At 34.6% G+C, this 25,920-nt stretch overlaps 2 protein-coding genes across 7 annotated transcripts in view; one reads left to right on the forward strand and one right to left on the reverse strand.

The window, feature by feature from the left end:
• Eip74EF (Ecdysone-induced protein E74) overlaps positions 1-25,920 on the forward strand; it is a 169,739-nt gene that overhangs the window by 36,848 nt on the left and 106,971 nt on the right. For 4 of the 6 annotated variants that reach the window (XM_090118896.1, XM_090118889.1, XM_090118918.1 and 1 more), the window contains exons 2-3: positions 3,041-3,118; positions 16,962-17,020. The gene's annotated coding sequence lies outside the window, so the exon portion shown is untranslated. The remainder of the gene's footprint in view (positions 1-3,040; positions 3,119-16,961; positions 17,021-25,920) is intronic. The other 2 variants (XM_090118909.1, XM_090118901.1) reach the window with 1 other exon arrangement.
• The window catches only part of Lsm11 (U6 snRNA-associated Sm-like protein LSm11), a 34,803-nt gene continuing 10,269 nt past the window's right edge, over positions 1,387-25,920 (reverse strand). Inside the window, exons 2-4 of the mRNA XM_090118947.1 lie at positions 22,450-22,565; positions 1,992-2,139; positions 1,387-1,545 (exon numbers count right to left, since the gene is read on the reverse strand). Coding sequence (XP_089975073.1) covers positions 1,388-1,545; positions 1,992-2,139; positions 22,450-22,565 — 422 coding nt within the window. The 3' untranslated portion in view covers position 1,387. The remainder of the gene's footprint in view (positions 1,546-1,991; positions 2,140-22,449; positions 22,566-25,920) is intronic.

The following is a 25,920-nucleotide window of genomic DNA, read 5'->3' on the forward strand; positions in this document are numbered from 1 at the left end:
ACAGCAAATTATGAAATGTAGATCAAATTGATTATTTTTTTATAATATATGAATGGGATATTTTAAAAAAGTTATCAGGGTTTAAAATAAAACCAAATTAAATTTCTTTAATTATTTATTTATTCAAATAGTTATGCACTTTAAACCTAAAAAAAAACATGCATCAGTTTATTTCATTCTGAACGTACCTTAAAAAGAAAAACACTTAAACAACTAGTAAATAATACAAACTAAATAAAAACAGACGAACAATATTTTTTTCTCGCTAGTTATCAACAGAAGTTTTAATAAGGTTTCTAACACCACTAAAACTATAATAACATTTAAAAATTTACTTGGAAATTTATTCGATCACTGCAAAAACAACCTCATGAGAATTTCATCTCAATAAATAAATATCCAGACTAATAATGTTTTCTTTGAATAAACATATCTTAATACAAACGATACGAATATTCCACGTTTCGTCTTTAAAATTATACAAAAGCTTAACAATGAATGTTGCCATTTTTTGTAATAATAAAACAATAATGAGAAATCTGCCGAATGTGGGAGAGAAATCGACACTTCGTTTATGTAAAACAACTTATTTATTTATAAACAAACAAATATAAAATTCATTAGTTTGCTTTCGAATATTAATAGATTTTGACGTATTGTACCTACTAGTAATTTAAGAACATTCAAACAAACGGATCATATATATCGTATTACAGTATGTATATCAATATGGAGGGATATAATAATTAACAAGATCTAATTTTAAACAGCTTAATTTTAATCAGACCTTTATTCTTAAAATTTAACTTACACTTAACTCAAAATAAATGGATACAAGGGTAAAAATTAATAGATCGCTTTAAAAGCATCACAATAATTGTAATATTACGAATCTCTAAACATATAGCTAAAACTATATCAATTGTTAATACATAGGAACATAAAACACTTATTAGTATTTAGATCTTCATTTATTTACACCTAACGAATTTACATATCTAATGTAATACTATGAATTGAGAACTACGAAACGTGTGCAAATAGAATCAAAACATGAAAAGGACTGCTTTGCTGCGACATATTGAGGTGTCCTTACATGTTACACAATTATACGTACAAACTTCGCAGTGAATAAATAAAGAATAAATGAAAGTCTGAATTAACAAAACAATTTCATAAACATACACCACTATGTACAAAAAATATCTAGTCCATTATTACTCATAGTCACACCAGGCGAGATTGTGGTCAAGCGCTTCCCTAATCACAATAAAAAAAAATCTGTCAAGACAACCCCCTCCCGCCTTTGGAAGACCAGTTGATAAGATGACTGATGATGCCTTCCTATACATAACTATATACAATAATCTGTCACACCCCCCACCCCCTATCTCTCCACAATATTGACCAGCACCACGTGCTCCCCGCGCACCATCAACTGCGGCACGTGGCGGGTGCACTCCCACACGCCGCCCCCCAGCGGCGTCTCCGTCACTAGCGGCACCGGGGATATCGCAGCCGCTGTACCCTTGGCTACTGGGGTGCCTTTGGAAGTTTAGACCAGTTGATAAGATAACCTTCCGATCTTTACCTATCTGATTATGAAGCTAGATAATCATGGCGTAAACATTTTGATAAGATGACCCAGGTTCTCTCTAGATCGTCATACATTGATTATGAAGCTAGGATTTTATATGTTACATGGGTTTCTTCTGTGAAAGAAGTTACCTATACTTAACCGTATATAAATATCAAGCCAATTATCTGACAAGCAATCAAATCCCCCTATAGCAACCCCCTATCTCTTCACAATAATGAAAATCAAACAAATTAGGCTCATGTTATTTATGTAGCTTATATTTTTCCAACTCTGCCTTTCTAATATTCTCCATCGTAAATACCACCTTATTATCCAGAGCCTTATCTAACGAAAAATGGTTAGAACTGCTATTTTTACCCAGATATGTCCGCTACAAAGTCTTAATACATACCTAAACCAGGAGGCACTTTCCTCTTCTTAGGTCCCTTTCGCTTCCACACCTCTAGCACATCAGTGAGCGCGAGGTTCCACTGCTTGTCGAAGGCCACTAGAGTCGCAAATAACGCCCCTCGGATTGAATTGGCACTTCTCGTTACCACCTGTTGAAAATAATAATATTGTAATTGCTGTAAGTGATTAAATATAAGAGAAATATCATCTTATGAGGCTAAAGGAAAGAGAATAGATTGCATTTATTCATTTCATAGTAATAAGATATAGTAAACACTCTATTCCATAGAACTCAAACGAAAAAAAATTGGTTGTCTGTAAAGTCGGTTTACTGACGATAGTTGAACGTGACAACGGCCTATTGTGCTTCTTTGTCGCTCGTTCCGCGCTCTCGCTTGCACTTCAAGCCTACATGGAACGCCTCAGAGCGAGGTAACGCCGCATAAGTCATGTTTTTTCGTGCGTGCAGCCGGCTATCGAATTATAAGACGTTGTCACGTCAAAAAAAAACATTATGACGTACAAAGAACTAAGATACTTTCAAGCAAAATTCCTAGTAGCATTGGAAACACTAGAAATCAAACTTGAAAGCGGTAAAATATGAAATAATCGCCAATTATCTAATTATTATCCAAAACTAGCGCTTATCAATAATTATTCAAGTGATAGAGCGTCGAGAGTACTTCAAGACCGTCAAGTGGGAAATACTTGTAACCATGTGACATTAAAGTATAACTAAATAGTGGCAGCACAAACATTTCAATTATTGAAATAATAAAATGAATTGTATTGTATTTAGTTTTATTATATTTGTAAGCTTTGAAGCAGTACCAATGGGTAAATTTCCAGAAATACAAGTCAACAATAAAAGGCGATTAATTCAGATTCACGTTTTAAATAGGTTCATAGCAACATTTATTTCAAAGAAATATCATGTTATATACCCAGTTTAGATAACATGATCTATCAAAAATATCTCTGTTAAAAATTCCTATTAATCCCTATTCATCTTTACTACATGATACTAAAACCTATTTCTTTTTGTTACAGGCGAGTTCACCTATCCACCAAATGTGTTCAACTGCAACAGACGCTTCCATTACACTAGTTACTACTTTTTACCTGCGGGTAGGTATTGCGTATTATGTTTCTGGATATAAGAAACGTTCCAGAACATTCGAATTAAAGACAAACAATTATTTCATTAAAAAAACTAAGTCTTTAAATTGTAAAAAATAGACCAAATTTTAAAGACCTCTCTTTACTTGCATATAAAAATAATTTGGAAAATCCAAAAGTGCACGCCTCATAATTTTTTTTTAATAAATATTTATTAATTATTATTTTTGTTTATTTAATAACAATTAAACCACATCGAATCAGACCCTGAGAAATGAAAGGGTTCTATTCCTGAGCATACTCAAGCGTAAGAGAAAAAAAAAAGACTCGATTAGTAAAGTATTTCGGTCGCTATCGTGTTAACAAGAAAAAGGATCCGCACATACAGACACACGGACGTCCAAGACAGAACTTTTTTAAACTGTTTTTTAACTAGTTTAAATAACAAAAATGACATCAAAAATATCATGAACGTTAAAAATAGTGTTTTTTCTTAATATGTGTGTGTATGTATTATCTTACAAGTGCAATGTATGATACATAAAGACATTTTAAGTTTGAAAAATCAGATGTTTTGCGCGAAGTGACAGTAGTACCCACCTCAACGCTTCGCTTATGAGGCGTGCAAAAGAATCATCTTAATCCGTTTACCCCACAGACATGTATATTTAAGTAGACAACGCAAGTACCGCGATCTGTATGAAAACCAAGCGTGTCATATTTTTTGTACTGACCTTGACGCGTTATGACGTCACGAGCGCTTTTTAGTGATGTTAATTTCATTTTACGCTAAATCGATTAGGCCGCCACTCGCGCGGCGATTCTAGTATCGTCCTATCCCATCGAAGTAAATCGAAAGAAATCAGATCAAACTAGATCTATGTCTAAGAGGTAGTCAAATAAATGAATCGTAATCGATTACTAAATCGATTCAAGACAGAAAAATGATAATTACCATAGACAGAGGGATGATAAAATAAAGTTATAAACCTTTTAATATTCTAACAAGTAAACTAATGTGTTTTAGCTTTTTCTTACATATGCCCGTTGAGTTACCATGTACTACGTACTAGAGAGGCCATCGAAAGAAAGTAATGAAACTGTCAATCAATCAATCTTTATGTCCCGTTGCATCGATCCATTTTCCTTTTATGTTCGGGTTACTTGGAAAACTGAAAAAACAAACATAGTCTAAGCAATAAGGAGTTTTCTTAAAAAACTCCCAAGATGACACTTTAACTAATGGCGTCCATGTCGTAATATTTATTTTTAGTACCTTTGTATTAAAATACTTAAAAGTTCTAGGTCAAGTCGTATTAAATGACAAAAAAAATCTATGCCTTTTTTTCTGAAAAATTGCTCCTACAAATTATCATTTTTCTGTTCGATTATAAAATCGATTAGAATCGAGAACTTTTGCATCAAATGAACATCACTAACCACAAAATTGGACAGAAAAATGAGAACAGAAAAATGAGAAGACGCTATTCATTGCTTGTTATCATACGACGCGATCTTTACCGTGCCAAGTAAAAGCCGCAATGTATTCCGAATCATTTCGTATGATTTGGTATCCGTGTTTGTCACGATCGTTTTCCACAAATATTCTTTATTTGATTTTAAAATAAATAGTGCATATTCTGATTAGAAAATTACTTACCGGTGGAAGGAAACATCTCTGCTAACTTGGCCACTCACAGCTGTGGAGTTTCTACAGTTTATAACGGCGCAATTCGGCATTTTACTTTATTCAGCTTCACGTCTTTCCTTGGCGAACTGCAAGCGCGGACTGAGTGTAGGCCAGCGTCAAGTAAGTTTCAATAACGTAGTTTGGACACGGGAAGTACATACACTCGCTTAGTCTATCTTGATACATGTCCGTGGTTTACCCAGTCGAAAGTTATGCAGTAACAAACAAAAATAAACACCTCAGATCTTCCACTTTTTTAAGTCAATTGATAATAACAGAGACTAGTAATAAAATTAAGATTTCTTCGGATTGCAATACAGCCTTCTCAAGCACCTGCGATATAATATCTGTGCAATATTTTGTCGTATGGTATCTGCTATAATTTGCATGTATGGTATACATGCGCAAGCGCAACCAGACAATCAGCAATATCCAAACAAGCGATTACTAAATTTCACACTAGCATTATGGTAATAGACCTATTTATTTATTTATTTACAATTATTTTTTACAAAATATGAGAAAACAATAGTATACAAAAAGTAGTAGGTATTACAAAAGCATAATTTGCACAAAAGGCGGCCTTATTGCTAAATTACAATCTCTACCAGTGCAACCTGGCTACTACTACTAACTACCACAGATAATTAAATATTTTTACATCTTAACAGATCGTTAGTAAGATATATTTTTACAGCATCTTACTGACATCAGTCAAAACAACTACATTTGAAGATGCATAAGGAAGATATTCACAGATAGTATTGATAACAACGATAGCTATATCTGTTTTCGAAAAGATACTATACGAGACAATACCGCTCAGTCAACACACCATAGCGAGTACCACTGAACCAGCTATTGCATGCTATGCCTTCAAGCCACACCTCCGTGCCCGTCAAAGTGGGGAGCGTGAGGTTTTTTCGATACGGAATTTCTGGATTCGGTCCCCGCGCTCAAGGCCCGCGATAGAAGCTATGCAATAGCTTAAATACTAAAGGTCTAATTTTACTTTGTTTCCATTTATCTAGCTGATGTATGTTTTAAATATTTGTTCAGAGCAAATGAATTTAGCCGAAGATAAATTGATAAGAATACCGTTGAATTAGCAATGATAAATAACAATATAGTTCGTAAGCAAGAATTTCAGAAACAATAATAAGAAATGAAAAGCTCCACTATTAACCACGACACGATAATATATTATTTGTCACCAGAGACATTAAAAATACGGAGTAGTAAAGAATCTGTCAACGGTTTTAACATTGGGCGCCAAATAGACATGTTACCTAATGTAAACCACCGCCCATACATATCCGCAGTATTCAATCACAGATGTTGTAACGAAAATACACACAGGAGCTGAAGAAAACCAGTGACGCATCATTTGACAAAATTTTCAAAAAACCGGCCAAGTGCGAGTCGGACTCGCGCAAGACGGGTTCCGTGCTATGGTGACATTTCAGCTTTCTAGCTATCACGGTTTATGAGATACGACCTGCCCCCCTAGTCAAGTGGCTTTCTGTTAGCGTAGCGTTCATTAGAATAGACTACGAATGTATGAGATTGACGTAACCTGTAGATACGTTTATCTACAGCCTACGTCAATCTCATACATTCGTAGTCTATTCTATTGAACGCTACGCTAATAGAAAGCCACTTGACTAGGGGGGCTGGAGACAGACAGACAACGAATTCTCAGTAACAGGGTCCTGTTTTAACGTTTCGGTACGGAACCCTAAAAAGAATTTCCACCTATCGCGAGCAGTTTAAAGAATTTAAACGTAGCACATCAAGGACACTACACACACGTTGACCTATAATTCACGCACGCACACACGCGCGCGGCGACCTCCGCGGGCGGACTGTATTCGTGAACTCAAGGTCCAAAGCAAGCGCCGATCAGCTTATTTACTTCATATTTTTCCACAGATATACGCTAATGGGCCCGTTATTAGTTGAGGAAGATCAGTTACACATAGCACTAACATCTGTGTTTATGACTTATGGCGCTATCAATTCGTCTTTAGCCTCAAAGTAAAGTTGAATGAATAAATATTTAAGTTTGTGAATTACGTCTATAATATTATCGTCTGACTTGCGATAAATAATACATGCATTACTAAATCTCCACTCCCTGTAATGTTATTTCAATAATTGCTATTCATATGATTTATAGAAATTCTAAACGTGTTTAATACCGCGGTAAGAACATTGTTTTCCTCGAATCTATAAATACGTTATACAGTCATCAGATCTTAGCGAGACATAATCCACGTTATTTAAACATGTTTAGTGACAAAAGTAATGGAGCCAGCAGAAAAGCTGACAATGTTGATCCATTAAATGGAACGAGACCATATGCACAGTGTAAAACCAAAGCAGAGGCCAGCGCAGGCATTTATTATTGTGATAAAATGGCGCTCTGTTTTCCGGGTGGAAAGTTGTTCCGACCAAGGTCGCAGCCTAGGGCACTGCTCTAGTGCCAGCTGACGTCACGACGCGTCACACCCGTCTGACCTAATGCAGGCTCAAACTCTCGTGATGTCATAGGTTTTGAACATCTTTGTCTTGGATATCTTAAATATTTGCAATACTGTAAAATACGACGTGCGATTGCATAATGTGATCATTAATGGCCTGATTAACATTCTTGTTTTCTTTAATCTATTTCATTCTACCGATCCCTTTTACAAAGCAGCCTTTTTAAAATTTTTGCATCGGATAAAATAATATTTAAAAACACTTGACTTTTTTTTGTTATTGCCTTACATGTTAACATAAACCCTTAACCTTCAATATGTTTAATGTTTATATACTAAGGGCTGATTTTTCAATCCTTGGTTAAAACTTATTCGTCGAATAATGTATAAAACTACCATTTTAAAAACGTATACTAATTGCCCGTATTTGACAGTTTACGTGACATTTTAATATTATCGTGTAATACTTTATTGGACGGATAAGTTTTATCCAAGCATTGAAAAATCGGCCCTAAATCAAACAATCGAAAAGCACCTACAAAACCTACACTAACTTTGCTATTCCAACCTCCAACCGACCACACCAATACGTTTGATGATCACAAACGGCGTCAATGGAGGAAATTCCTTTAACATGCCAACAATTTATCTCATGATCCAGTTCTAGGCGTTTATAGAAATGACCTTCTGTGGGCGACGTCCCTTCACCTGGCGATGCAATTGAGATGATCACGTCGTGTGATTGTAAAATTGCACTCGACGCTCTTCCTGCATCTTCATTCCCAGTGGTATAAAGGGAATCTCGCGTAATTCCTTATGTGGTTAATCGTACTGCGTATTTATAGTGTTAGACAAAACATCGTCGGATACGAATTCAAATCTATTTCATTCAATTCAAATTTACTAAGTATTCAGGTTTACTATTAACGTAAGCGTACCTACTACCTACTGATTGCAATGACCATTTATTTATTTTATGGACGTCTATATATCTGTCTGACATTCATGGTATACGTTAAAATTCCTAAAGCGGGCAAAAAATAATTATTTTTGAAAAACGAGCACAAAAAGTTGACAATAGAAATATGGGTTGAAAGTTTTTGGCCGTGGTAGTATTTAATAAATAAGTAAATGCAATGAATTCCTATAAATTAATAGACAAATGTACAATTAACTAAGCTCGAAGCAACTGAGACGCAAAATCAACTCTTCAATGAGACCACGCAGAATAGTATCTAAATCGGTTACAAAGTTACGATCTTATCAAGCACGTCATTGACGCACACTGGATAGATAGAAAATTGCAACAAACAGCACCATGATCCAATTTATTAATAACGAGTTACCACGAGGAAATTAGTATGCAAGTTTCATTATCATAGCTCTGTAGAGGACACAAGTTATCGCTGGAAAGGTCAGCGCCGATTGATTTTGATAGCAAGCACTCGAGATTATGCCGCAGTTTCTATTCATAATGCTACGTTGAGCTATTTCTGGTTTGATTCCCGCTCTGATCGCGGTTTAGAGTAACTATTCCTTGTGTTCAATAGTTGGTGAAGATTAGAACTAATTACATTATGTGGTACTCAAAAGTAAAATAAAAGCTACAGTATGAATTCGATTGATATAAACCAAATTAAAAATTATATCGACAACATGTATTTAAATTTCTGAGAAAAACGGCAATTTTAGCTGAATCTTTAATGCCCAGGTGGTCTTCATTTTCCTTTGATCAGTGATTCATCCTTCATTCAATCTTTTTTGGACATGAATATTAAATAAAAATCAACTTACACACATCTTAATACACATCTTTAAAGCTTAACTTAAAATTCTGGTAATCTTATGCCCCAGACTTTCCTTTTAACTGAACCCAGGAATCGACTATTACCATTTACGTGATGCCACTGCATCGTAGGATCCAAATTAGCCCCTTGTTTAGTCCTTCGTCGCTAAACTAGATTGACCTCAATAATCAACAAGCTACAAGAGCATAGCTCGTTACCATATACAATAACAATGATACAATTAATAAATTGTAGTTAGAAATGTATACGGTTGAGACATGCGTCCCACAGAGTAGGTACCGTCTGAAATATCTAATGAGAATTCATTTTAAAACGGTTTATTAGAAAAAATATTCATTGATTTAATTTAATGTTCTTGCCGGTAATTCTAAATAGATACTGCTTTCCGAATCGGTGGTTAATGTTGAAAATATGTTATGACGATTCAAAAGTGCTTCTAGAAGAAGTCTAACTGAATAAATAAATGTTTGAGTTTTGCGAAAAGGGATATGTAAAAAATGTAAATGACAATAATGTATTTAAAGATTTACCTATAATGTTATTTTATATTGACAATATAAGTAAATAGTTAATGTAGTTATATTATCTATCAGCGAATGTTAAGTACAATTATAATTACTATTTAGTCTGAATATAATATGTTATCTTTGTTTATAATATTGAGTACTGTGCATTCTTAAATAAAAAAAATATGTATTCTCAAATGTCTTGTCTCGTCAGTTTTTCATACTTCCTTTGCACGAGTAATTATCCTCACAATTCGTCTATACAGTGAGGCTGGTCACACATCCATATGTAACAAATAAACCGCGTTTTAAACCCGTTATAATTCCTACATTCCCAAACACTATATCACTAGTACAACAAGCCATTGCCTTGAAGATTTGAGCCAAAACTGCCCACTGTTTCTTGGTTTCTATTTCGATTCTACATTGGGGAAGACAACGTTACGAGAACAACGCCCGAGGTGAAGACCTTCTTAAAGACAGACAAGTTCAAAGCTATTTAAATTCCATTAATTACGTAAAACAACATCTGATGGAATGAGTGTAATTGTAGTATATTTCTCGGTTGTAATTACGAGATCTTTACAATAACAGTTTGTATGATCATTTTGATCAGTACCACAATCAAATACTACCCATATTTTACCTCTCTTAATATCATAGAATGTGCTTCTTATAACCATGTATATAAATTTTTGATAGTCAAATTAAATAACAAACACCTCCTTACCAAACTTTTAGGCATTTACTGATTGTATAGTTATCAAACAATCCTTAAAAATTGTACCAATACAAAATATTAACATTGAAAACATCGTGGACCCTGCAACGTTGAATCATAATATGTCAAGCATAACAATGACTCTTGAGAGGAAAAGGCGATAATTTCGTCACCAGCGGTCGAAGGTCACCCATGAAGGTAAAGGTCCTTCGAGACCGTATTCCTCAACGTTTGAGTCCTATATTTAACCAAAACTTGACTCAGTAACGTAATTAATAAATACTATAATTAAGGACATTTGGTTCAATTCGGTTCTAAGAATTGGGTAAGGATAACTCGTTTATATTTAGGGAAACACAACGTTTTTGAATGATTATAGTTTTATTCATCATCACATTTATAATTGTGTTGTGACAACATGTGTAAATTTTGTTCACATAAAGTTTGCGGTTGTTATTTTATTCGACCACCATATAATTAAAGGATATTCCCGATTCCCATAGAAGTTTAAAAGAAGAACAAAATATTACGCAATAGCATGTAATAGGCTATATAAATTATCCTTAAAATATACTTAGAGCCTAATTTTTATCACTGAAGTAGATGTACCTTATAAATTATAATCAATCACAACTGCCTACGAGTAAACATGATAGTCATCATTATAGGGATGCGTTTTGAGTTCCTGATAATTTATTAAATCCAGCATTTTACTTACAAGTTTAACAAAATAATCCAGTTGCTTGTAAACAAATGTGTATTCCATCAGTCAATCTGCGTATCATGCTGTCAGCACCGGTGCCAAGAGAAAGTGCGAAATATGCAAACCATTCGAATGGACAACAAAATGATCGAGTTTCATCTTTCCAATACATTATTGTAGTAGAAAAACAAGGGTATTAAATTTGAAATAATATGACGGCCAATAATTAAAACTTCTGAGGTTAATTCAGAGATAAACTTTTATAGGATATAGAACTAATTACTAATTTACCATTACCTAGCTCAAAACATAATGAACCATAAAAAGTTACAACCTAAGCGCACATTAAGTGTAATCGACCATAATAAAATTATTAAATAACAATTAAGTATTAAACTTATAGAAAGCCACATTAACGCAGAATATATCACTTGTGTCTATAATTAATCGAACGAAGATATCACAACCTTGAAACATCCTAAAATAGACATCAAAGCAAAAGTGACCAACGTAGAAAGTCAACAACTCAAGGTCACACGTAACAGTTCAAACCTTGCCTGATGTCATGTCACCCATACATACACACCTGATACGTGGAAAAATTGTGACCCACGAAAGTGAACTCTAATACTGGACGATAGAGTCGATATTATAGATGATTAGCGTGATGAGGTTTAGTCAGTGCCCCCACGTCGAGTAGTGAAAGTGAACGTAGAGGTACGCGGAAATACTCGCTTACTTAGATTACAATTTAATTACACGACCATGTATTGAATTGATCTTCTTATCTTTGTCTTAGAACTAGTAATTTTTGAGCTGATGACTGTAATAACGTCGAAATACAAATCCACGAGCAACCTCGTAATAAATAAAGTCAGAAACATAAAAAATGTAAACAAGGAAGTGAATACGCAAAATATGCAATCTCAGATGTAGAAGGTCGAATGAAATAATTGGAAGGGAATTCGTTACACGTTTATGATCCAGGACAATGTCATTACTCGAAATAAATAAACTGACGACATTATGTTTTATCAACAAATAGTTATTTTAAGGGGCAACAATTGAAACAATTTGCTTTTGTTTTTAAAACAGCTTTTACTGAAAAGATTGTTGAAACTTAACCAACAGTAGAAACACAATCATCGTTAACAGAGATTCATTATTAGATGATGATAGATCTTCATTAGATCCTAAATTACTCACGACACTGCCATAAACCATTAACTTTCCATAGCATATCAAAATCCGCGATCTCCCGCGCTTAGCAACTTACCAAATCTTGGAAAGTGCGGCAGAACCGCCGACTCACGTGAAAGTGAGCGCCGAAAGACGCAGCACATCAGCTTGCGCAAGCGCCGCTCCAAATACGCCACTCTCGGTTTCGGCGGACCACGGTCAGGGACGGTGTGGCGACCGTTTTTGTTATGTCGGCCACTTTTGTTTTTCAAATTCACGGTCACCACGCTATTTCGTTTGGCTTATCTTTGTGGGTCGCTAATCCCCTTTGTTGTCGATTTAGCAATGTAATAGTAGCAAAAAATAACTTGGTCTAAATATCGATCTAATTTTCTGTAATTTTAACGAGCTGTTCGTTGAAGTGGGTGGCATTTATTATGAGTTAATCTCGTTATCGATATAAATCAAAAATTGAAATACGAGAAAAGAATTAAATCTAATATTTTGTTATGTATCCTGTAAAACTTGACCCGAAAAAATAATGATCGACATTTGCTATTCGCTTAACATATCTTACCCCACTAGCATCTATATCTGCATTGTGTATTAAAATAAATAATAAACAATTATTTTCCTCTTCAAATACAAATTCTTGCAAAACCCCACCAGTCACTACAGTCTAGAACGGCCGAGACAAACGCATAAATTAAAAAATACCACATACAAGCCAGCAATTACTATTATACCTAGACATCTATTAACAAGCCTAGATTCTAGATAGGGCTTTACGCAAACACATTGTCGCGAATGCTGTAACACAACTTTCCATTTCTTTAAAGACATTTGTATGCATAATAATGTTTAATTTAACGTCCATAGTGTAATGGTTTGAAAACTAACAACTTTTTCAAATGTTTATAATAATACTAGCGGTCCGCCCCGGCTTCGCCCGTGGTACATATGAAAAATAGATGTTGGCCGATTCTCAGACTTACCCGATATGCACAGAAAATTTCATGAGAATCGGTCCACCCGTTTCGGAGGAGTATGCAGACTAACATTGTGACACGAGAATTTTATATATAAGATTCAGAAAGTACATGTTTGTGATACCTTTTGAACATAATAAAATATCACAGATACAAGTGCATTTTATTCAGTTCTATTAAACAACTTAAAAGGAGAGGATATAAATTCATGGGTATTTATACTTTTATTACACACTTAATATCGGATTGTTATTATGAACATTCCCTTATAGTCATAATAAAATGGAATACAATTTTGTACTTCTATATTTTTCATTTATTTTCAAACTCGAACATTTATTTATTCAACTAGACTTATTTAAGAATCGCTGCTTAATCACCAAAAAATATTTCAATTTTGTAAATATTTTATATAGAAAATAATTATCATGGGATATGAATAATTATTACCACCACCACTTAAAAAAGTTTAATATTGAGCTTTGCTAAAATATAGTGCGTAATATACCTCGCCATTCCACTGTGATCATAACCTTAAGATGATTCATAAGAATTTCTCAACGTCATAAAGAACTTACTGTTACGGGCATTACCATCAGGCGCCATCTTTGTAATCGCTTCCTGGCGCAACTCATTTACATACTTAAAACGGCACCGAAATGCGGCAAATGAAGCGCGAAAATTAATAATAATCACCAGGAAAATTCCAGATGCAATTACACAATTAAATGCAGATTCACAAAGAGCCTTCGAATTAAATTGTTTTGAATTGTACTACGAGACCAATGAGGAAGGAAATGACACGGAAATTTCAGTGGTGCATAAAGATCGGCCGAAAAAACCTAGCCGGAACCGAATTGCGCGACCTCAGAGACAATTCGTCGCAAGGGCGAGCCCTTTATCGTTAGACGCAGAGACTGGCTGATAACAACGGCCCAAAAACTAATCTAGGCACAAGGTCTCGGACCTAACTCAGTGGGTAAAGGTCAATGCTAATGTTTTATATCATAGCGCCGTGAGGCCAGCGACTGGAATTTTTACCGTGAGCTTATCTGACATTGGACATAATTTTGATGGTCACGATAGATTTATTGTGTTGACAGTTGGATTTTGAACTGTAAATAATCAGATAGTATATTTCTGTGTTGTGTAGGGTCGTGTATAAATTACCAACAGTGATATTAATAAAGATTACGTTGTTGGATTTATGTAAGCTTGATAGCTCGATTGCATAGAAACGAGACACACATAAATAGGTAAGAAATAAATTATATGCTTACTGGTTACAATAAATAGCTACCGTCACCTAAGTGACTGTAAACTAGAAGGTCCATAGTAATAACTAATAACACGATAAGAACTGCAAAAATTTAAGGCTAGCAGCATCTGCGTGATATGCATCTACCTTTACCCACTAGGATAACAACATAAAAAACTTCATTGTAACACGTTCAATGCGAGGACCTTGATGATTTTCGTAAGGAACCTTCCACGCACTAAACGCAATTACATGACTATTAATTATAAAAATTTGAAGGTTCTAGACGCAGTATCGATTGCTATCGTTGTTCGTGACGCTGGACCCATAACATCAGTTCCAGCAATTAATCAATAAAGTAAACGCTAGAAAAATATTGCGATGCAGTAAACTGCTTCCTAGTGTCCTTGCTCAATGCACGATTACAACTGTACCTAATTTGGAATTCAGTAAAAAATATCGAGTGAATTAGCACGCAACTGCAAACGGGACTGATCGTGTTGATCTTTAAATTATCGTGGCAGAAACGATCAGAACAATATTAAAACGTTACATAAAATATAATATTAAGTGGTCTTATTACATAGCTATTAATTAAATAACAATAAAGACGCAATACTTATTCAAATAATTGGTATTAAACACAATACACAGCTATGGAACCTGATCGAAGGTTTTTCACAGGTAATCTTCTTTTAAGGCCACAGGTACAAACTCCAAACTTCTCGATAACGTTAACAAGCCATTCGAGGCTATTCCTGATTAACAAGAAAGATGCAAATGAAAACAAACAATTATAATTGTATATTGTGAATCAATTAAGGTGTTTACAAAAAGGCAGCAGGAAGCGACCGTGGCGACGAGGCCGCCGCGCCATGCAACGCAGAACCAGCCTCGATCCGAAAAGATTTGCGTAATTAAACAATTAAATAGTGGTAAAATTATGCCTATATGTAAATTATACAAAAATTATATTACATTTAATATATAACCTTTTTAAAATCAAGATCGAATTAAGGAAATAGAAGACTATAAGTCAACAAACCAAAACTAAAACCCAGCAACGAAGAAATATTCCTTCTAAAAAGACATTATTATACAATAAAGCAACCAAAAAAGATCAGAAGACAGCTACTTCCAACAACCAAATACCAACTACAATGAACAACCGAAAAGTACCCAATAGCTTCTCCAAAATGTGACCAGCTAAACAATATTCCTTATATTGCATAATCCGATCCACGCACCGTGCCCGTATGTCAGCGAGGTCAGCAACAACACAGTGATCACTTGTGACATTTACACCAGCATTGAGGCCTGCGATGCCAACTCTACGGATTGCCATGTATGGTGAATCCGGCCGATTTCCGTGTGTTGAGATTTCATATATTAATATTTTATGTCTGGAAGAATTAACGAAATCTACAGATTGTTGAATAAAAAGGTCGTCCCTTTAAGAAGAATATTCAGCTTGATTAGATCCCTGAAAACTGAGAATTGATCATCTCTTAATTAACATTAAACACAATTTTAAATTTAATTCTCAATCAACTCATACCTAGCGCGGGCACCGTCAGACTTAAATAGTACATAAGTACATAATATGGCCATCACATAATTTTTAAAAACTACCTCCATTTACGTAAAATTAATTTTATAAACATTTATTTCCAAAACTGGGACAGCATTTGTTCAAATATCGTTTTGAACCTCATTACATTATTAACAAAGCACATTAAAGCGCAATAATACAAAGTAGAAAATTATTTGAATAGCTCGTCATTCATGATTTATGTACGAGTACGATACACAGCCCGCATCGCTTTACATATGGCAGCAGCAACTAATTGTTATCTACCCACTATATTTTATATGTTCACGACAGCATTTTCAAGGCGATTTTTAAAATTGTCAACTCATTTATTCAACAATAAAGACTTGAAAGTCGATACAAAAATATACATATTTATGTTTCTCAAGCTACATTGTACACTATCAATTCATTGCATGTATTCAACAACGAATATAAATTAAATATATTGTTAAACGATATCAGAACAACGAAGTCAAAATTTATTCATCCATATTATTCGAGAGATTTTCAGAACCAAATTAACAAAGTTAGTGACAAGCACGTCCGTTTATGTCAACGTTCGGCGGGCGAGTGGATCGCGTGCGCGTCGACAGGCGGAAGCGTGCGCGCGCGCACCCGCACAAGGCTACGCTCATGACCTCGCCTCGTCTTTGTCTAGCGCTATCTAGCGTTTGTTTACCCGCGAGGCCGAATGCATCATACTCAAAGTACCCGAGTGCTAAACGATTATTATAGTTACTATTTATCGTATTCATAAAACCTTGTAGATAAATTTTAAATAAAAATAAACCGGAATCTACTTCTTATTCGGACTCGCGAAGGGTTGTTGACTGTTCACATATTATGTAGGTAACGCATGTCGGTATTATTGTGTTAAATATTTAAATTGTAAAGAAATACATTATGGCTAATCTATTTCAGGTGATGGCGGGACATAGTTGATCCTGCCTGTATGAACGTTCGAGAGCTTTTATTGAGCTGTAAGTTTCATTTTCTGTATATTTTTGTTAACTGCGCAGTATATTTCCAAATAGAGATTAAACCACTTCATTTGTAATTCAGAATCGGTAACAAATGATACATTAGGCTCATTGAACAACGCATCGAAAGAAGCCTTAAAACTTGTCCAGGCTTTTTTAACACAATTCGAATGTAGGCGACCTTGTTTTGGTAAATCGGGGTAAGCTGCCTTTAAAGCAGCTGCAAAAACGCAGGAGAAAAAAACGACCATTACGAGAACCTCTGAATAAATACATAGGCAACGAAAAATAGGCATAAAATACGAATATTGGCCAAGGTCCTCAGAATTTTATTCACCTACACCGCTGTAGCGAGAAGCATTTTTAGATTCATTTCATTTCTGTGTCGATGGAAGTTTCAGATGAAAAATATGTCTGAGCTCTTTGAAATTTTCCTTAATACATTGTCATTGTAACACCACGCCCGCATTTCCTGATAAGAAGGCAAATGATATATCCCCAGTTTCATTACGTTTGTGCAACCGGGCTCAATATGGGCATCTAGTATTCCATTGAAATACCTCAATTTACCCAATTTCCGAATCGAGAAGACAAATGCCTTAGCATTATGTTGTTACTGGACCAACTCTGACCTCACTGAAAAATCGCTTACATCTTCCATTGACCAGCGAGGACATGTTTACCGTCTCTATCTCCGCTGTTACCAACATCCGTGTATCAATGCTAGTTTGAACCGCATGCGACGTACCAACACAGCGCAGTGTATCCGACGAGCAAACAAAACAAATTCAGGGTTAGACACTTGATCGACAATCTATTGAAAACGTATTGGACATCAAGGCGAACGGCTCCGAAACTAATGATCGATAAACGGATTAAAACAACTAGGAAGTACTGCCCGTCCCTACTCGGCCCTAGTGTGCACACACGCGCACGCACACACGCACACACGCTAAGGAAAATGGCCGTGAGATAACTGACATCACAGCAAGGTCCCGATGTACGGTCAGCAGAACACAGCGAGTGGTATATCAATTATTATATAATGTTATGTACAATGGTCGTGACCTTGTAATTCGTGTTTTCTCAATATTTGGAGGCAATAAAAATACATATTTAATTCTATATTAGATTGATGGCAATGTATAGGTAGTTGAAAACTGATACTTATAATATAAATAATTTGCATATTTAACTGCAGTTTAAACTTATAATATAACTTCCTTTCGAAACACAATGAACAAGAAAATGTATTTTTTAAAATGTACGGCAATTACGAAGGTATTCAGTTTCCATTTACAGTTGTGTAAGGTCATGTTAATTAGATAGTTTTATTGTACACGTTTAGCATAACTATAACAAATGACGTTTGTGTTTGTTTACAATATAATAGGTCAGTATTAAGGTGATAACTTGTTACTTTATTATTACAGTAATTTTGTAGAGCCAACAAAAAAAAAGTTTAAACATTCTTGAAGGTTCTACGGATGAATATCTATAATCTACCTTCTCTTACACGTCCAATGGACAGCATTACTACAATTTTTACGCACGTAAAAAAATTTCATACCTAATTTCAATTACATATTACGACGCAATATTATATCTTCACTACCATTCCAAAACGCTTTTTTTTTTTGCAAAAATCGCCCATATTTTTTTGCGCACGGTACACACGCGCACCACGCATGCTGCGTAACGCCAAGCAATGCGTCTGCGACGCTCGCCGGCCTTCGGGGGCAGACACTGTATAAATTTAACCAACCTGTAGGCCCTACAGTATTACATATCGAAAATATTTTAAGAGCATATGTGATTTTCTTAAAATATTCCGGCTGAATTTTCTGATTCTGTGTTATTTTAGTTGTGTAAAAAACAATACACGAGTTTTAATTTTAGTTAGCTTTCCGCCCACGGCTTTGCTCACATTAATAGATAACGAAATAGCCCTTTTTTCCATATTACCCTAGTTTTAATATTGTGACTAAAAGTAACATAAGCTGAACTGTCCTTAGATTCCATCTATGATCAATTAAAATTCATCCAAATCTGTCAAACGCGAGAAAGACCCCAGAGACTTGCATTCATAATAAATTCTGCCAATTTGGCCACAAAAATATAGAACCATTTCTCCACTAATCGGGACCATACCATCTATTATCAATCGACGTACTTGTAAATCACATCAACATCCAGAGCCTAGGCTAATGGCGGCCACTATCTCCACGGGCTCGAGAAAACTGGCTTCAGACTGAATTAAGCGCATTCATTGTCCCTTTCTCTTTGTTTATCGAAAGCTCTAGACTTTCATCGCTTGTATTGTTTCACGTTCATAATAGTGACATTTTGATATATTTTTGAAGTGAAACTTCTTTAGGCGCTTTTAAAATTTCAAGGTCGCGTCATGGCAATACCGTCACGTGTGGAGTAGAGCGACGATTTTAGTATCTTTGAATCTTGACAAAGTTTCACTTCTGACACGCGTGCTTGGCACACACCTTTTTAACGTTTGTATTCGTTTAGTTTATTTGAAGCATTAAACAAATAGAATATATGAATTCATGATATAACAAACAGAAACACAAAATATTTGTATAAAAAATTAATCTTCGACGTAGTAAAATAAGGCTTACTACGCACTAATTGTAACATCGTATTTATTCGTCATAATATGTGTAACGTCATCGTATATAAACATCGTAATATATGTTAGCTAATATAACATGAAATAAAAAGATAAGTACCAAAATCGTCGCCTTACTCCATGATGTGACGTTGAAATTTTACTTTCAACGAAGTGCCTAAAGAAGTTTCATTTCAAAAACTTGTTTGCATAATTAATAATTTTAAAGTTTTATATATACTGTAAACATTAAAAAACGCCCACTACGAAGTGCGTATAAAAATAGCCAATTAAACACGAACAAAGAGAGTTTTTAACGTATTCGTGTACAAACATAAATAACTAATTTCTATAACAATCGCGTATTTCCTAACACAGTATCATTGAATTATTATTCAAGGCAACACGTAAAGTGCACTTAAAAAACAAATTACAAACACAAAATTAAACAAAATGCTTAAATAGCCTGCAAGGCCGATTCGTATAACCGTTTATATTGTTAAACATATTTATAAACATTGTCGATTACAATAACATTGTATTATTTAATATTTTATGTGATATTTTGAATCATTCCAGATAAAAAATATAAATATAAATAATACCAATTGAAAACACTTCTTTTTTACCATAATACTGGTTTTTATGATTATATTGGTATAAGCTAGCATCGTATCGATTTTCATCAAAAACTGTTCAGCTATTTAGTCGCGACAGAGTAACGTACACTGTACAGACATAAAATCTCACATTCAATATTGCTATGTTACTACAGACAGTGAAAAATACTCGATCTAATTCTACATTATATGACCATCTTTGTCTAACAATCGAAACTGCAAGTGACTAATTAATAAGTGCGACAGAGACAACGCTCTATAAATCCATACCTACCTTTATCTGCTAACCTAACACCTTTCTTGAACAATGAACATGCTTTTGATAGATACTTTGTGTTATTTTACAGTTTCCTTTACTTTGGAAAATATGTATCAACTTTTACTAATAAAAAGCGTCTTAGTAAAAAAATCGCAAGTAATTCTCATCTACCCGCAAATTTCACAATTCAAAACTACTTTACACCCCATAATGTATAATAAATAACATTTAGCTGCAGGCATTGAAGGAAAACCGCCTGCAATCATATTTATTGCAAGCTTCCATGAATAGAAACTGCGCGTGCGCCGAGCTAGCAGTTCGCAAGGCTCTTCCTAGACCACTTTCCATGACTCACTGTGGGTGCGATCGCACTTGACTGTCTAAAACGTAATTTTTCTTTAGATTACAAGTATAAAAAAAAAACAACGGCGGGGAGAAATACGAAAATTACAATTTGGATCGAACCTCTAAATATTTCATTTTGTACGCGATCACAAAATAAAATCATTGATCGAATATTTTTTCCAATATTATTGTAATCAAGACGAATGTAACGACACTTATTAATCGAATTATATTAATTATATGTCCTAAAGAATTCCTAATTTTTAGCAGGCTAAACAAAATTACTTCGCAATAAAACGTAACACTTCAATGAGATTATATTTTGTAACTACTAAAATTCATCAAAATCGAATAAACCATTTCACACTTTCTCAGAAGAAACAAAACGCTAGATATTTTTTCCTGGTGAGCGGTTAACGCTATCCTATGTGTCACTTTGACATTGCAAGCACCATCGATATACACACCTCTCAAATACTAAGACTGCAAAACCTAACAGCATCTCTCCACAGACCTACAGAACTACTAGACCATCCGCACATAAAATCTATTCCCCAGCAGGAAGCGCTATATAGGTTAGGTTTAACGACTTCCACAAAATCCATAAGGTCCGCTGCATCTATTTTGGCGCGGGCATATCTCGCCTTCCGCGTTGGAAACCAGCCAGCGAGTCACAAAGGATGCAGTACATAGTTATGACACCGGCTACAAACCTTGTTTTAGTCATGTTTTTAATAGTGTAAAAATGTATATGGACCTAGTAAAATTCGCTTCGCTTCCTTGTTCCTAGAGAAAGAAGTTATGTCTAAATTTTACAACCAAAACAACAAAAAACCGTTAAAACATGCAGTTTTCAAATTGCACAATATCTCTATGATTAAAAATATGTTCCTATTTCCCTTGGTCGCAGAATGTGTACAAAAGGATCTTATGAAAGAAAAACTTAAGAAATTGGCGCCTAAATATTGAGAAAATGCGAAAACTTAACGTCTACTTAAACTCATCGGATTTGATAATATGCGTGAAGACAAGTTCGAGTCAGCTACACTGATAAAAGAAAACCTGAAAACATCATTTCAATTGACGCAACAATTTAGACGCGACAACGTAACAAACAAAAATACTTTCGCATTTATTATTACAGCACGAATTTTCCATAGAACAGAATGCGTGCAAGCCGCTGCGTTTCTAAATCTTTTTATTCAGTTTTACGAGTTACTTTTACTCTTATTTACCTCCATTTGACAGTTCTTAAAGACAAGGCATGCCATTGTTATACTCCAAACTGATTTATTTACTTTATCTTACACTTACTCTCTCTTACACATAACTGTTATTTACCTAAACGAAACTGGCCTATTAGTTTAGGAATAGTTAATAATTACCTAATTTATCAGGTACATTATTTAGGTATATTATTTTGAAAAAGATTTGGTATATTTTCTAGTTATGTTCTATACGTATCTGAACTTAAAAAGCTAAGGCAAATGGTCAATCAGCAGCACAGACAGCTCCAAAAGCTCACTCTTCTGAAAATACTTCCATAGGTAAAAATGTAGGTATCTTACTATGAAAACCCTACCTTGACCCTCAACCGTTGATCCACACAGTCCTTCAAGGCGCCCAGAGGGCCGCGCGCTGTCTCCAATCGAGAGAGGACATTCACGTACCTCCTCTCTTTCTTTACCGGCATGACATCTGCAAATAAAGTTACTTTTAGTATGGTGCAGTTAGAATTTTCTATTTTTTGCTTTTTTTTTCTATGATTGTTCGCATGTTTGATGATTAATTAAAAGTTAAGAGTCAAAAGTTAACTAAAAGTCAATTAGAATATAAATATGGTAAGATTTTAACAAATTATTACAATCTATTCTATCCATTACATATACAAAATCTCGACCGTCTCCATGATAGGTTGACGCATGACCGAGGGTCCTGGGTTCGATTCCCGGGAGACGAAGAAAAAAATGTCGACTGGCAGGACACAGAAGGCTAATCACCTACTCGCCCCTAAAGAAAATCGATTTTGAAAATTTTCATACTATGTATAATGTAAACATTTTTAAATAATTATATTTCCCATACTTTAAAATCAATAAATCACTTGCATAGATAGTGAAGGTGCATAGGTCTCAAGTTTCTCTGACATTTGTCCTCCACCTGGGAGGTCCTCTTACGTAATATAACATATTTGAACAAATTTAAATTCGCACATAATCCATATTGCCATAAACTTTCACTAAGAAAACATGAGGTCTAAGGTCACGAATTTTGAATTCGATTCGGTGCTGTATAAATATAACAACAAGTATAAAATAAAATTTTCGAAACGACAACCAATTTTTAATCAAGATATATGTATTTGAGCAAATTAATTATAATTATTTGAGTAAATAAAGTTCTTAAGATTGGAATTTTAATTTAAAAAATAATAATTATAAAACATTCACAAAAAATATTAACAAAAAAATCAATGTTCTCTAATTCTCTTGTTTTTAATTAAATTCACGTACACAATGTAGCGACATTTTAATATTTACTATACATAGTATAAAACAAAGTCGCTTTCTTTGTCCCTATGTCACTATGTATGCTTAAATCTTTAAAACTACGCAACGGATTTTGATACGTTTTTTTTATGGATAGAGTTGTCTAAGAGGAAGGTTTTAGTATATAATTTATTAGACTTAAGGTTAAGACAATGCGGGCGAAGCCACGGACGGAAAGCTAGTATTTACTATATAATCGTAAAGATACAAATATGTATATATATTTATTATATTTCTAACAATTCGTTACAATAAAATCGAGCATCAACCAAACCACCTAATACTCGAATAGAAAAATTACAAGCTTCAATTACACATTGACGTAAATAACTTTCTATCAATTATATTTCCACAGGTGTTTATTGTTCGAGGGAGCAATGACTGGAATCGTACAGCAAACCTTTCATGAACTCTAAACAATACACGTTATACATTACTCGTTTTGTTAACCACACGCCTCAAAATTGTGAACATAACCAGCGATGTATAGCGTCTTAATAAATAGTGTAATGTTTATACAATGCTGGCTTTAAACGTCAACGTTTTTATATCTGTTTTAGATAATTGCTAATAATCCACATTGTTTTTGTACGAACGATGGTAATAACTCGTATTTGACGAGAAAATTGCATATAATATGCAAGTAAATTACGATAAAATATATAACATTATTAAGTTAATAACAGCGTATTGTTTTGTTTTAGTCTGTGGTTTTAGTATTATTTTACTTGACGTTTGATTACTAAAAATAAAGACGTTTCAGACGTTTCACAAATATTTGTGATATTATGTTTTTTTTTTATTCAAAAATAATGAGACAATAAATTATAGATATAAAAGCTAGTATTCTACAATTAATATACATACATTTTAGTATCGAATTACATTATTCATAAGAAATAAAGTAATTTATACAATATGTAAAATGTAACTACAAATTGAAAAAATTAAATACACAGAATTACACATCTACCTACGATAAAAACCAAAGATGAAAACTATATAAATACCTACCTACATCTACATTTTAAACTGAAAATGGGACAAAAAGTTCTGTTCCTATTTAAATAGTAATACAAGAAATTCATCCTACGCTACTTGATACTGTTCTACTCTTGTTCTACTACTATTAAAAATGCGTTTATACGGATTTTTTTTGCTCTTTACCGTAGTCAAGAGAAGAGAACAGCGAAAAAATTGATACATTTTGAACTGCAACCAAATTTCTTATTCAGGGTGAAAAAAGCCGCATGCAACAATAAAATCAATCAAAATAACATTTCATGTTTCAATTTTCGAAACCAACAGACTTAGTTTTATTTTACTACCAGCTAGTTCTAAGTCGTAAAGTCTAACGTAATTAAAACATTTTATTATTTCTCTCGGTATATTATGTACGTACAAATGTTTGCCAAATATCCGCGTTTGACCAGTCAAAGACCTCCGCGTGACCCCTTAATGCACATGTACACGTTAAAAATAATACAGGTACATCGGATATCTTACAAAAAATAAAATGCCATACGCTACAAACATACCTACATAGAACATACATACTTAGTCTTAGGAATTTAAATCATTTAAGAGACGAAATGCACTTGCGATTATTCCGTGTGGTTCTGCGCTAGAATCCACTTACCGGACAAATGATAAAAATCGGCACTAGACGGTAAAATTAACGACGTTTATTTGAAAAACAGGTTCGAACGTAATCCAAGCTAATTGTCGCGGAGCTACGTAACGATAAATCTATACAACTCTCGCGTAGGTAGGTACCAGGCGAGCATGAGTCGCATGCGGTTCGCGAATTACTTTCACTCGACTATCCCCGCGGGCGGTGACCGCGCGCGGGGTCGTCGGCCGGCGAGCGCGGGAAACGCCGCCATCATGCCATTCAGAAAAGCGCGCCATGTTTACACAGATGCGCGCCGAAACGCGTTCGTTGCATCACTTCCGCTTGCGTTCCGTTTTAACTTGTTACGCGTACGTAACACGTGCCGATACGATTTTTGATGACACCACTACTTCTATCTTCTATACGTGTCGCCGCGACGATAGAGATTCTATGTTAACAGAATACACGCTGTGTTATGTAATCGATAGATCATATAATAAAAAACTTAATAACTTTCTTATTTTAATGACACTTATCTATCGAAAGTGTGATATGCAGCTGTAAATATATACATCAAAAGTAAAACGATTTGTTCCTAGCCTTAGATTTTCCTAAGCAATTCTGTAGGCATTTTCTATCTAGACCACATAGGTGTCAACGACCGATGCTCCGGGGTGCGAGCGTCCCAGTCCAATGAAAAGCGGTTATGCAACATCGCGAAAGTCTAGCGAAGCAATCTACGATGCAATTTATGTGGCTGCGATAGACGAAGCGCAGTAATGAAAGTTAGATTGATGACTGGGAAATTTTTGTGAACACTTATGAGTTACGACAGCTGGGCGTAACAAACTGGCATTGGACGAACGTTCGTGAAATATAACGTTTAGAA

The sequence above is a fragment of the Colias eurytheme genome, chromosome 3 (genome assembly GCF_061535395.1).
Source record: "Colias eurytheme isolate Ceu_HAF_F1 chromosome 3, ilColEury1 Martin Lab GWU primary, whole genome shotgun sequence".
Lineage (NCBI taxonomy): Eukaryota > Metazoa > Arthropoda > Insecta > Lepidoptera > Pieridae > Colias > Colias eurytheme.